This window comes from Mustela nigripes, chromosome 1 (assembly GCF_022355385.1).
Source record: "Mustela nigripes isolate SB6536 chromosome 1, MUSNIG.SB6536, whole genome shotgun sequence".
In the NCBI taxonomy this organism is placed as follows: Eukaryota; Metazoa; Chordata; class Mammalia; order Carnivora; family Mustelidae; genus Mustela; species Mustela nigripes.
The window spans coordinates 113,831,158-113,845,723 of NC_081557.1; the positions used below are offsets into that span (position 1 = coordinate 113,831,158).

Sequence of the window (14,566 nt, forward strand, 5' to 3'; positions counted from 1 at the left end):
CAATGTTAACTATTTTTAGTCATTGTGGTATATATAACATCCTTAGTATTTAGAACTGGAAAGTGAGTTATTTTTTAAAAAGATTTATTTATTTGAGAGAGAGACTGAATGGGGCAGGGGGCAGAGAGAAACAGAAGGAGAAGGAGAAAAGCAGATGCTCTCAGTTGAACATGGCGCCCTATGCAGGGTGCTCTCCTGATCCTGGTATCATGACCTGAGCTGAAATCAAGAGCTAGACTCTTAGCTAACTGGGCCACCCAGGGATCACATAATTAACCTATTTTAAAGTAATTCACTATCTTTACAGAAAATGAATAATTTGCATCAGTCCAACCTATGAAAACTTTCCCCACTATACCTCATCATCTACTGTCTAATCTGGTTAGGTCTTCCTTAGGAATTCCTACCTCTGTGCTTTTGAGTATGCATAGTGGGTTAAAGATGGCCATATTCTTGTCATCAAATCTCTCACTGAGATGTCAGTTTGTTCCCCATAGTTTCACCGCCCTCTACTGCAGAGAATCTGGTCTGGTCCTGTGACTATTGCTAAAGTGAGGTGGTGCCAATTCTGGGCCTTTAAGAGGGCTCAATAGTTTTGTTCTTGCATCTTGGCTACCATGTTGTGAGCAGCTCAGGCTATGTGGAGGGGCCATGTAGAGAATTGAGGGGCTCCAAATGACTGCCCCTGATGATTTTCCAGCTGACAGTGCCAACTGCTACCCTGGGAGGAAGCCATCCTGGCCCTGCAAGTTCTAAGCCCCCAGGACCCAGCCTTTATCACTCAAAGCAGAACCACCTACCTGGGACCATTCAAATGCAAAGAATCAGGAGTGAGAGTGAGATAGTTGTTTTAAGGCATCAAAGTTTGGAGTAGAGCTGTAACTAAAGCAATATCCTTTTGCTTCTTTCCAATTTATTCCGATCGCCTTTATATTACTTTTTCAACTAGACTGTAAATTATTCATGGTCACAGATATTGCTGTATTTGCTTCCTATGTGTCCCTGTAGCTATTAACACATTGCTAGACACATGGGATTCTGATTACCGGAGCTTTCCAGTTGAATTATAAAAAAAACGGAGAAGCAAACAGTGGTAAAAAGGGAACTTTGGATTTAAGACAAATTTTAAAGACAGGATTTTGATTAAACCAATATTAATAACTAATGTAAAAAGAATGTGTCTTTCTATTTAATCTACAAAGGAATTAACTGTCATATTGTGTGTGTGTGTTTTGTTTATAAACTGAACCTAAAATATCAATTTTAATTAGAAGCATGGTCATCTATTGGAAATTTATACATGGAATTGTAAAAGACCAGACTAAAGGGAAATTATAATCAGACTGAAATAAATAAATAAAAAGATAAATAAGTAAATAAGTAAAGGGAGGAAAAAGCGTAAGTTATTGTTTAGAGCTACACAGTAAAAGGGGTGAACATAATAAATTTCTTTCAGTTTCTGCCATGTACTCTGCATGTACTTGATGTGGGAAGTAACAGTTATCATACCCAGTCACTGAAACTAACAATATTCTGGGAACAGGTACTGTTTGCAAGCCCATTTATTAGTGTAACAATAACGAAGCACAATTCAAGTCAGAACCCTGGATTAAGCAAACAGAATGACAATATGACAATATGCCTATTTGTGATCCAGGGCTTTTTTGGGGGGGGGAATGGGGGTATGAAGAAACCAGTATTATTTAAAATGTGAAGGGTTTTTAATCTTTTTAAATTCCAAGTTAACTTTTGAGTACTTTTATTTCCTAATTGTTAATAAGTTATCCATAAGGCAGAAAATGTCCAATGTAGTTAAATAATTCCCAAAATCTTTTCCTGAGGACCAAGCCTCCCAGCAAAATCTCTCCCTGCTATGTTGCTTCTCAGAATTCCCATTTCTATGTTTCAGAGCTGCACTTGCTAAGAGAGAAGATGATTAGAAAATAATGCAGAATACAAAAGGCAGTGTGTGTGTGTGTGTGTGTGTGTGTGTGTGTAAAAGGAGTGGTGAGGAATTAAGCCTCTTGCTCTCTGGATTCTTGCATTTGTACAAAGTTGAAGGGTAACTGGTCATTACATAAAAACACTTACGAAACGTGTTTAGTACTCTTGAAATGTGAGTGATTCACAAAGACAAATATTGTAGCACAAAGCTTTATTCATGCAGTCATACAGCCAATACATATTGTTGAAAGACATTTTTAAAATCATAGCGTGAGGAGTTGAAGGCATAACTCTTCACACTCACATCCGTGTCATTCTCAAGTGAGCCATGGATAGAGAGTAGAAGTGGGAGGCAGAGGGAGGGTAGGAGAATAGGGAGCAAGCGAGGGAGAGATGAAAGAAGAAGAAAAGAAGCGAGAGAGAAAATACCAAAATAACATTCTGGGGCCCACCATCTCATCTATCCCAAGTATGTGGGCATCGTATCTAGCTTGTAACAAAGAGATGGCCATGGCGCTTCTTTCTGGTTCTAGACAGAGCTGATACAAGGGGGCACTGCATGCATGTGTGTCGCCTCAGCTCAGTCCCCATTCCTTCAGGAGTTATGAGCTCTGGATCCCAAGAATATCTAATGCACGCTGCTAGGCACGGAGGTCTCTTGGAGAGACTGTCCAGGTTCACGCGTGTGCGCTCAGGGGCGCTGGTGTATCTATATGTCGGGGAGAGGGAGGAGTCCCTTCTGCCAGAGACTCACCTGGATCCCCACATTTTCCGGGGATCATGGGAGGAGTGTACGAGGTCGGAGGGACCGGTAGCCTTGCAGTGATAAAGAGCGCGGAGTGCGGACGAGCGGGGCGGGGGAGGAGCGCGGCGGCACAGCCAAATCTTAACGGGGCCCCGGTGTTTGCAGACCCAAGTACAGCGCCGTGGGTCTCCGCGGGAGCCGTTCCAGAAGCTGCTGCCTGAGAACCCCGAGCCTCAGCCCTGCCTCACTTCGCGATCCTCTTCCTCCCCCCGCACCACGTACCTGGCCAGAGCGGCGGGACGCGTGCCCGAGAAGCCCCTCTCGGCAGGACCTGCCCAGCCTCGGTTCGCCTCCGTCTCCCACGGCCACCGCCGCCTCCGCGTACGGGCTCGCTGCGCTCCCGCCAGCACCATGGAAGAATCGGGGTAAACCCGAGGGCGCCGGCGACTTTTTCTCCGGAGTCTCTGGCCTGGCGCCTTCTGGGTGAGATGAGTGGGAGAGGTGGTAGCTTTGCCGGTCTGAGGTTGCCCCGAAAAGCCCCGGCCGAGAAACACAGGCTCCGCGGAGACCGTCCGCCGCCAGCCCACGTCGTGCAGCGCCCTCGCCCTCCTCTTCTTCCTCGCGTCAGGGTTTGTTTATATAGGGTCCGGAAGCTGGGCGGAATTGCCCACCCCCTCCAGGCGGCCCGCCCTCCCGTCCCGGGCTCGGGCTCCCGCACGTGGTCGGCACCGGCGGCGTCTCCGCGGAAGGCAGGCATCCGCGAGCGGGGAGCGGGCGGCCGGGAGCCAGCGCCGCGCAGCTTCGCCTGCTGCTCGCCCTCCCCGGCGCCCTCGCCCACGGCCCAGCCCAGCGCAGACTCGGCTTCGCCTCCCTCCATCCCCTTCGCAGGAGGGGAGCTTGAGCACACCGCCCTTTAGGTGCTCGTGATGTTTCTCGGGATCCGCTCAGTCGCTGGAAGAGAATGGTAACATGAACAGCGGAGCGTGAACGCGTCACGGGGGAAGGGGAAGAGATTGATGGGCAGAGCGCTTACTTCGCGGAAGATCACGTTCCGAGGGCTGCGCGAGGCGAAACGGCCGCGCCCCCACTTCCTGGCTGGACTCCGCTGACATCTGTAGCCTCCCTTCCAGCAGGTTCCCCGCTCGCGAGCCGCTGCCGGCGGGGAGAGTTTAGACCGCGCGCGAGCATCCAGGAGTTTGGGGACCTTCATCCAAACAGGAGTTGTGCTCCTGTGTCCGAGTCCCTGGATCCGTGTGGCGCCCGCCAGCGCGCTGGCTTCAGAGGGAGTTGAACTTGAGTCCAGGTGGGTCATTCCAGGGGCAGCACAGGAGGAGACAGATGTGCAGGGAGGACGAGGCAGGTGATGTTCCAGTGGCAAAAGCGGACGCTTTTCTTCCTGACACTGGCTGGGGCTGAGCCTTTTCCCCCCACGCAGTTCCCCCAAGTGACCCGCTCCTCTCCAACCAACCCTCCCCACTAAGGGGGGGCGGAGGACACCACAACTCCTGTGTTCTTACGTATGTAGCATGCTATAGACTTTCATAACTTAAGATTATGGGTCAAATGACCGTATTTTACTCCACTGCTTTATATTAAGGAGGTTTAAGGATTTCCTCAGTCAAGTCATTTACTTCTAAGCCAATAGATAATGCCTTCGTCATAGTTTTCCGGGGGGAAAGTAACTGTGTGTTTGTTCCGCAGATGCCCAACTCCCTCTGAATCGTGCAGATTGGTGCTGAGCACGCAACAAAAGTTTTTAGCTTCTCCTCAGTTTCTGGTGCTTCGCAGGGGAGAGGAAAGGACTTTGGCGTTAAACACAAGAAGCAGTCAGGGAGCCATCTCCTTTAACTTTTCTTCTCTGTTACCATTTGCAATGAAGAGGAAACAGAAGAGATTTCTGCAGATGACTTTGTTATTCATGGTGGCTTTAATTTTCCTGCCCAATATTGGTCTCTGGTCTCTGTACAAGGATAAGCACTTGGTGAAATCCACAGAACCCGGGGAGCAGCAGGTAAGTGCCATCCGGAGAAAGCTCACAGGAGGATTGGTAAGGCGAGCACCTCGCGGGGACACGGGGAAGCAAGTGTAGGGTAGCCTTAGGTTTTCTCTCAAGTATTTGCAGGGTACGTATTTTAGGAATTGAGACTTTGGGGTTTGGAAAGTCCTTGTTTTAAGATCCCAACTAAGGACATGGATGGAAGTAAACTAGAAAAGAAGGATAAGAGAGGTCAAGAGGAAGAGAAAACAATCTCAGTTGGTCTTTAGGTTGATTTTGACTTGAAGTGTATGAAAAGTAACTGTTCATTTGTGGGGTGCGGAGGTGGGTTTGGTACTAGTCAGTCCGGGGATTTGTTTTTGCTTTTCATCCGGTTTGGATATCTACATTAAAGTGGTCTGGGCCAATGAAATCATTTAACTTGTGAAGTAGTTCTCAAGAAACAAGCTACAGCTTTCTATATTTTTGGTTGTAATTTTTGCTTAGCAACAGCTTTTTACTCTGTGGAAACTTAAAGTCTCTTGTTTTTTCTCTCCTGTTGCTAAGGTGGTGTGGTGGGGTATACAGGCAGAGTTGTCAAGGATGCCTGTTCAGTTTCACAATCTGGTGGTAATAGTTTGTTGGTAAAAGCTTTTCTTCATATCTGAGACACTGCGTAGTGTGGTATGTTTTGTTTTCACGAATATGCAATCTGTTAGTCTGGGCATCACTCATGACTTAACATAGATCAAAATAACTATCTTTTTTAGTGAGTAATGCAAAAAAAATTGTTCACGAAGTGTTGATGAGGAGTCATATTGTTGAATTTCTTGTTTATTAGTAAATGAGACAGCTTCTGTAATTAAACTTCTAACAATAGAATGCAGCCTTCTTTGTGATATTGACGTAACACCTTTTTTTAACTAGTCCCGTGCATCACCTCAGAATATTAATATTCTTAATTTCAAGGGCCATCGCCCATGTACACTGTGTACCCTCCACATATATTATGTGTTTAAGTAAAAGTCCATTTGTGGACAACAGGAATGTATATTAATGGTAATTAAATATTTCTTCTTATACTTAACAAAGTTTAATCTCTTTACACAGTGAGTGGTTAACTCCAGTGAAATACCTGGAGTTAATCTGCTTTTTCATTTTGAGAAGTAATGGTTACCAGTCTGTAAACTTTAAAAATAACTAGTTGCTTATGGATTTTTGGTGGATTGGAATTTTGAGGAAAACTGTTGATGTTTTTATTTAGTTGTTGATCTCTATCATCCTTTCTAATAGGGATATAACCTTGATTTAAAGTATATTCTGTTTTGTCATTCTAGTGAGAAAAAGGAAGGAAGATGGGCACTTTGAATGTGAAACTTTTTTTTTCCTACTTAGGTCACTTATTTCTTTAACCTTGATGTGAAACAAGATTTTGTTGACATTAGTAGCTAATACAGTATTACATAAAATTTCTAGTTCAAAATAGTTAAACTGACAAAAGCAAAATGACTTTTCCTTGAGTTTTGCTAATTCAATTAACCATAACCATCCGAAGTATTTGTTGTATAGCTAACATAAAACATTAATTAAACTTATTAATGAGATCTTTACAACTTTCACACTGGTTCTTACTGATTTTGACTCTTAATGGGAAATTTGTTTGTACAATGGCATTAAAAAATGAAATATAGCAAATCAACTCTCTGATTTACTATAATTTCCAAAAGAGTTTCCTTGTTTCTGGGTTTTTTGTAGAGGAATAGATTAACTTAATATTAGGTAATCAGTTAACAATTATGAAAGGAATGGGGTGGCAAGAGAAGGAGGTATTTTTCAGTGTTTCATACACTGTTGAGTAAATAACTGATGGAGATCTTGTGACATTCCAGTTTAATAATCCTTTGTAATAGTTTTGAAACCAAGAGTAAAGATGGTCAGTAATATGCCATAAAATGAATGTCAATCATATACTTCAGTAGTTTTTAACTTAAGTAATAGTTTTAGAACTAATTCTGACTTAAACAAAATTAAAAAGGTAGAAATTGTCACTTACTGAAAGATAGAATTCATTGTAAAACAGAAAAGATAAGCTTTTATTGGTTTTATTTCACTGTTAGATATAATTTGAAAGATAATTAGGATAGTTGACATTATACGAGTATTGGATATGTAAGAGTTAAGTCACATATGTATATTTATATATGTGTGTTATATATGTGTGTGTGTGTATATACTTGACCAAATAAAAAGTGACTTTCAGTGATGAGTTAAACATGCTTAATATTGTGATATAATAGTTTGCTAATGTATCTATAAATCAATGTTAGTAAGTCAGCTAAACACACAGGTTTCCAATTGAAGCATGTAATTTGACTATTGGGTAATGTGTTATTTAAATTTAGCAATTTGTTCTAAAAAGACTATTTCATGGTTAATTGCTAAGATGTTCTTCAAAAGCCATCTTTTACTATATTTATCACTAAGTTGTAAAATCGTGAGGGTAAAGATAATGCGCTGATTGAGGCATTGACAGCAGTTAAGTACTGAAGCTATTCAAAACAAGTCACGTGCCCATGTGAGTGGTCTATTTTTACAGCAGTTATGTGTTAAAACAGCAGTTCTGGTGCAAAGTGTGATGTGGCAATGGTCACAGAAATTGAAAACCTTTAACCATTTTAAATAGTTTAATTATTACAGTGGGTTGTAGGGAAATACTTTACATTATGGAGATTCAAAATCATAGAATGGCTAATACTTTTTAAATTCTCCTAATTTTATTTTATCAGAGCACATCATTAATAGTTTATCTACTAATCTGTATAAGCAGTATTTATTATATAATCTGAAACAAAGCAAGGGTAAACAGTAAACACTGATAGAAATTCTATGTTAGTTTTCATGCTGTTTAGTATTTTGCACATTTTTTCTCATTCTCTTGCTATTACAAGTTAATTGTATTATTGTCTTTTCACATGAAGAATAATGTTTACGGGGATGCCTGGGTGGCTCAGTTGTTAAGCCTCTGCCTTTGGCTCAGGTCATTATCCTGGGGTCCTGGGATCCAGCTCTGCATTGGGCTCCCTGCTTGGAAGGAAGCCTGCTTCTCTCTCTCCCACTCCCCCTGCTTGTGTTACCCTCTCTTGCTGTGTCTCTCTCTGTCAAATAAATAAAATCTTTAAAAATAATACTATTTATGAAAATTCCCATTATATTTTAGTATTTACCCATTTATGATGCAGAAAAGAAAAAAAAATGAAATAAAAATTCCCAAATTATTCATTTAAAAGTTTTTTTTTTCTTTTCTCTCATACAACCAAAGGGGATTGAAAAAATTTAATAATGTAGTAATTAAAATGTGTATTTTATTATTTGTGCTCTGCAAAGTTGGAATCCAGTTACTAAAATAAATTTTAAGTTTTTGAGATTTTTAATGTTTTAGAAAAATTTGAAGATATTTTATAGTTTTGGCTTATATGTTATTATCAGTCATAATTGTCATGTTATTTTCAGTTGAATTTTGTCACTTTTTTGCTATTACTGGGATGATACAATATCTTCTTTGTTTTGTTTAGAAATATATACGTATATTCCAAAATAATCTATTAATAATGAATATGATACTTAGCTGAGATTGATTACTGTGTAGTAATGCTTCTCATTTTTCTCTTAAAATTTGAATTGATTTCTTCTCTGCTTTCAGCTACATTTAAATTAAAGTTATGTGTTTAGATCTTAAATAAGCAGTGCAGTAGGATTATAATTAGGACAAAACGATATTTTAGGGCAAAACTATTTCATTCAGCATTATTATACCTTTCTTCCTAATTATTCATACAAGAATAGGTAAATAAAAACTACCCCCAAATACTTTGTTTTCCTAAATACATTGAAAAGACTAATTGAAAAAAAAAGTAGCTGTAGTTTTGGCAACTAAGTTGCAAATAATATGACTTGCAGAAATAATACAAGAATATTTAGAATATGATGAAGGTCTTTTAATATTTTTGTGAATCATTTTTGAAATGAAAGAACTAGAGTCAAATCCCAGAATTTTAAATCAGACATTTTCACAATTACTCAGAATGATTTTAGAAACTTATGTTTGGCCTGGATTTTTTACCGCATAAGAAAAAAAAAAAAACCCAAAACTAGATGCTCATGTCACTTTTGAATTGTAGAACCTTCTTATTTCTTTGTACTTAAGAATTTTTATTGATGAAATAGGGTTAATCATGCTTGCCACATAAGGTAAGTAAGGTCCTGAGATCACATCTTGGGTATGGGAAGTATTGTGTGGTAATATTTTGTTGTTAGTCAGATCCATATGTAAGCTGTACATGACAGGTGTGGGACTTCACCTTTATTTAAAAAAAAAAAAAAAAAGTACTCTGAAAGATTTCTATCTTTGACCAACTCTTCCAATGTTAATCAGCACCACACTTTGGGGGAATTGTTTCTTTTGGCTAAGAACATTTTTTCCCCTGTGGCATTTTAAACCTGTTTTATGATGTGAAGATGTCAGATAATTGGTACTGAGTATATGCAAACTGTCATGCTTCCCTTTGTCATGCTGATCACTAAAGCAGTAGAGTGTGTCTGTATTTCTTTTCTAGCAAACACCTTAGATATTGGAAGAGCTAAGGACAGGAGGAAAAAAGAAAGGTTTTCTCTCTTCCCGCACTCAGGATTATCAATACACTAAATGTGAAATGATGCATTAGTTTGAGCCGTACTGTTCTTAATTAGCTAAAATGTAGGTTTTAAATTAAGATTTTAAAGGACCTTTTCTTGAATTTATGGAAAATCCATTCTGACTCGCTACAGGACCTCACCACACAAACCACTGTAACAAGTGTCTTAATTATTTGCTGTGACCTCGTAGATCGCAACATGATTAGTTCATCACCTTGCCTCCTGGGAGACTGTGTGAAACACAGTCTTCTGTTCACAATCTGGTAAAAAATTAGATAGGTTTTTCTCTCGTTCATTGCTGTGTTGGATAAGCTGTGCTGAATCAATTAACCTCCTATAAGGTTTTTTTTTTTTTTTTTTTCCTCCATAAAGGAAACCAAGTCAAGGCTGGGATATGTAGGAAAAAGGGTAAGGAGGTTTGGATGCTTTAAGTGATATAGAGAACTGAGTTTGTTTTATTATTTAAAATTTTGTCAGGAGTAGCCATGATAGCCTTTAGGGAAATTTCCAACTGTGTCTCTTCTTGTAACACTTTTATACAGACGAAGTTCAGCTAAGGTACATCAAGAATTATAGGAGGGGCTACAGATTAAGTGAAGAAAAGATATTAAGCAGTGTAGGTGGGATGTAGAATCAGATGTGGTTGTGCTTTGTCTCAGCAGTCACTCATTTCTCTTGGGCTCGGCTTACTTTGGATGAAGAGGTGAGCACTGGTTACTTCCAGTTCTTAAAACCTTCAGACGTGACCACATTGTTCTTCTCTTTCCTTCATTATTTACGTGTGTTGACAAAGAAGCATTATAGAATCAAAGGTCCAAATGTGCCAAGAAATAGGAGGTTCTCAGGGTGATGGTAAAGGTAAAGACACACTCATAAACTATTTATTTGTTCTCCATCTGACTTCCATCTGTCACACCATAAAGCTAACAGTTCCTAAATTCTCTCCAAACATAGTTGTAATTCTTGAATGAACAACAACAACAACAAAACAAAAACCATTTGTGCCACTGACAATACATATTTAGACAGGCAGGAATATATATATATATATATGCACTCATATATACTGGGATTATTTAAAGGTTGAAAAGAAGAGACAGAGCATCCACAAACATTCAAGAACACGATTACCACCACTGTTCCTCTCTGATATGCTGGTGTCTGTTACTACCAAACTCCAATGAGGTAGCCAGAAGAAGGGAGAAAAATAAAGATATATTTAAGGTCAAGGAAGGGCAAATCACATGAATGTTTTCCTCCAACTTTTCTACTTCTAGCTTAAAGGGGAAACGTGTGAACTAGATTAGCAGTACTCTCAAAGTATTCATTTCACGTATTCATTTAGCAGCACGTAGACATACATCCACATGCATGTTCTCACTTAAAAAGAAAAAATAAATCCACCCAACTGTTCCATGTTGTACATTTTTTTTTCTTTTGTAACTTTATGCTTTTTCCATTGCTTTGAATCCACAAGAGGCTGTTAGTCAACTGAGTTTGAAGCATCATTTAAATGTTACCAGCGTAACTCTAGGAAAGTATGGAGAGAGAGAAAGAAAATGCGTCTGTCTCTAGAAGTACTTATATCTATTTAGCAAGCGTGAGACTCCTAGCAAGGATTTAGCCTGTTAGACTTGCACAGGTTATAAATAGGGTGATTCGTTTGTTGTCTGGTAATAGAATCAATGCGGTTGTGGTTGCCATCCCATGTGGTGGTGGCTCTCCACTCTCTGTTGCAAGGAGTGGTAGTGTCTTAGTGAGGACTGAGAAGGCTAATTTTAAATTTATTGCTCAATTACTCATGGAATGTTATTTTCAGTACTTGAAGTCTAGAAAGTCAGATACAGGGAATATTATAAATCATTGTGAACTATTTTATCATAATAAAAATTGACCACATTGTCAGGGCTGCCACCCAAGTTTGAGTGAGTGGGTCTTTCCTTTTTCCTTATTTTTGGCATGTCTCCTCTGAAAAAAGAATCTAGTTGCACTTAATTTTAGAAGAACTACCAGAATTTCCATTCTGTCTTGTTCTCTTTCAGTATGTAAGGATGTAGGCTCTGGAACCAAATTATCAGTTTCAAATTCTGGATCCAGCACTTACCACTTTGTGACATTTAGCAAGTCCTTGATCTTCCCCAGTTCAGTTTTCTCTTAAGTCCGGTGGGGATGATGATACTTTTCTTGTAGTGTTACAGTGAGGATTAAATGCTTAGTGTTTTGAACAGCATATAACAAGGGTTAATGAATATAGATTGTTATTATGGTATAAGCATTTATAAGTAATCATTGCCTTTAGCAAGGAAATTAGTGTTTGCTTAATAAATATTTACAGATGGTTTCTCTTTGTAAGGCTGTGTCAAGAGAGCACAGCAGAACAGTGAATATGGGAGAGGACTGTCATTGATGTGTTAAATCTGGAAGGGAGGGACTGTTCCATAAACAAATAAGTCAAGTCCAGGTTCTAGAAAATGAAAGGGCTTTTTCTTTGTAATTTTTTGGTCCAATGCTTAAGGACAGGTTGTTCATTTTATTTTTTGTATAATCATTTATTGCAAAAAAGTGACTGAAATTTTTTTGGTATATTGCATTCAAAGTTGTTAAAAAATTGAAGCTTTTAATAGAAGAGTTTTTTTTTTTAAGAGTAATACTTCTTTGTAGTGACCACTTTCATTTCCTATAACAAATAAAGCCCACGCCTCACATATAGGCGTTTTCTTCCTCTACATTGATTAAAAACAAGAGTCTGAGAACTACTTTTGTTGTTTAAATCATAGTCATGAGAGAGATCGGATTATTCTGAAGAAAAAAATTTAAAAAACAGAATAGAAACCATTAAAATCATGAAGCTACTTTACAGAGTTACTATTCCCTTCAGTGGAGTTAGAGGATACAGAAAAAGCATGTTGCATATGCCCATTCTTAATTTTCTAAATAGTGAAGGTAATTTGGTGAGGTAAATTTGATAGTCATGAAACAAACAAAAAACAAGCACTGAATGGTGGAATTTTCTGTGTGTATCAGGGACCTTTAGAAATGGGAGGGAGTGGTGTGGTCTCTGGAGCCCTTAGGGCTTTGTTCTTTTATGAGGAGTGTGTTGAGTTGTGTCTTCTCAGAATAAGAGAGGGCTGGGGTTAGGCTGAAGGAAGAGCAGATACTTAAGGTTCTGACATTGGGCTCACCACTTCCCAAAGTCTGTCATCTTGGGCAGGTCACTTAACATCCTTGAAGCTCAGGTCTTCATATGTTAACACAGATATTATCACATAAATGGGTAGCTGAAAACTAATTGGATTAATATATGTAAATTGCCCTGGTGCACAGTAGATACTCAATTAAGGGAAGCTAAATAAATGGCATTGCTACCTTTTTATCAGTTTTTAGAGTATTCATTGAAGGTAGTGAATAAGCTTAATATTGGACAAACCCAGTAGAGATGTAATAAAGTATGTAAAACATCACTACTAATTAGTTTATTATTGATACTATAGATGTTTATTAGCTATGTGTACCATGCAATACTGTGCTTACACTCTGCAGCAAATAAGTGATTAAGAGATAAACCTGTTTTCAATTAGCTTACAATCTGCTCATTAAGAAAAGGCATGAACACACCTATAATATAGGGATGGTTTAAGTTGTTTCATAAGAAATGTGTTCTAATTATTTACAGTTTAGAAGGAGTAGAGAAAACGTCAGTTACTGTGTGATATTTACGTGACCCTAATTGTTTTCTGCACATTTACTGATTTAATCCTCCAATAATTCATAAAGATAGGTTCTTCTGAATAACTCAATTCACAGTTAAGTAAGACCCAAAGAGAAAATTTGAGTCTCTGCACTCTGGATTCATAAAAAGAAAAAATGATGAACAGTGTTAACAGCTGCATAGTTTAAGGCAAGTGAGAACTTTGAAAAAGTGACTGGGTTTGATAATTAGTCTCTGATACTGTCCTGATTGAAGTTGCACACAGCTGTAGATGTTTAGACAAAATTGTAAATGGTTAAATGGTAAGACTAAATGTGCAACTAAGACAACCTGTAAGACCAATAACAAATAATGATGGTGCTAGCATTGATACAAAGGGCTGAATGTGGGGTCCTGGTTGGTGGGAGATGAGAGAAGCCAGGAGAAAGCTGATGCATGAAGACCAGTCCCCAAGGAAAATGAAGGTAGATGAAAAAAGCAGGAGAGAAGCAGAAAAGGTTGTTATGCTCTGAAAGGTAAATATAGAGCCTTTGCTTGTTACGGGTTGGCAGAGAAGTCTGAGATTTTTCTTACACAAGTATCATACTAATTTGGAGAGATAATTGAACATTTGTGAAATGTTCTGCAAAGTGTGAAATCATGTAATATAGATAGATAGCTATAATATCTAGATAGATAGGTAATTAGAGGTTTATCATAGTATATATAACCCTGTAATAAAGACTGAAGACTATAATACTGAATAGGGTTGTCAAGACACTGTGCAGCCACCTGGTCAGTAGGATAGCAGTGTACCTGTCAAAATAAATTCAAACAATGAACAGATATGCAGAGCAAAGGGAAAAGCAGTTGGTTTATGTATAGGTAGTAGAATGAGGGAAGTGAGGGGATATTAATTACAGGGATAAGGAGATAGTAGTCTTAAGCTGCCAAGAATCCCAATATATGAATGATGAAAGTAATAAAATCATAATGATAAAAACAATAATAGTAGAAGTATATTAATAATAAAAGTTAAAGTAGCATTTATTTATAGTTCTTACTCTGTGCCAGGCACCATGCTGAGCTGTTCTTAAATAGTCACAGCAAATCCTTGGTGTATGGAAGATTACTATCCTATATTGCAAAAATGAAGACTTTTTTTTCCAAAATTTGTTAAGATCTTACAGTGATTATGCTACCAATATTGAAGTGTTGGAGTATCTGTAATTTACCATGTAATGTAACTGTATTGGATATTCTGCACCATAGAGTTATATATTAACTCAACTATGGAATGAAATATGCACAGTGGTTGAGGGCTTGGAGACTAGAACCAGGCTGCCTGGTTTCACTTCCAGTTCTATTGTTTGCTGCCCGTGTCACTTTGGACAAGCTGTGTATCTTTACTTGGTCTTAGATTTGCCATTTCTAAGATGGGTATAAAAAATAGTGCCTGCTTGGTTGAATCAGTGTATGGGTTAAATAGGTTTATGTCCATAAAATGTTTGGAAAACCGGAT

The 14,566-nt window shown here is 38.7% G+C and overlaps 2 protein-coding genes across 2 annotated transcripts in view; one reads left to right on the top strand and one right to left on the bottom strand.

The window, feature by feature from the left end:
• Positions 1-2,242: 2,242 nt before the first annotated feature.
• On the bottom strand, positions 2,243-3,812 carry LOC132013469 (uncharacterized). Its single transcript, XM_059393234.1, has 2 exons — positions 3,723-3,812; positions 2,243-3,640 (listed from the first exon to the last, which is right to left on the bottom strand). The coding sequence occupies exon 2, from the start codon at positions 3,564-3,566 to the stop codon at positions 2,934-2,936; it is 633 nt and encodes a 210-aa protein (XP_059249217.1). The 5' UTR covers positions 3,567-3,640; positions 3,723-3,812; the 3' UTR covers positions 2,243-2,933.
• A 98-nt stretch (positions 3,813-3,910) lies between these two features.
• GALNTL6 (polypeptide N-acetylgalactosaminyltransferase like 6) overlaps positions 3,911-14,566 on the top strand; it is a 1,234,451-nt gene continuing 1,223,795 nt past the window's right edge. Inside the window, exons 1-2 of the mRNA XM_059393223.1 lie at positions 3,911-3,992; positions 4,391-4,700. Of these exons, the coding sequence (XP_059249206.1) occupies positions 4,563-4,700 (138 nt within the window). The 5' untranslated portion in view covers positions 3,911-3,992; positions 4,391-4,562. The remainder of the gene's footprint in view (positions 3,993-4,390; positions 4,701-14,566) is intronic.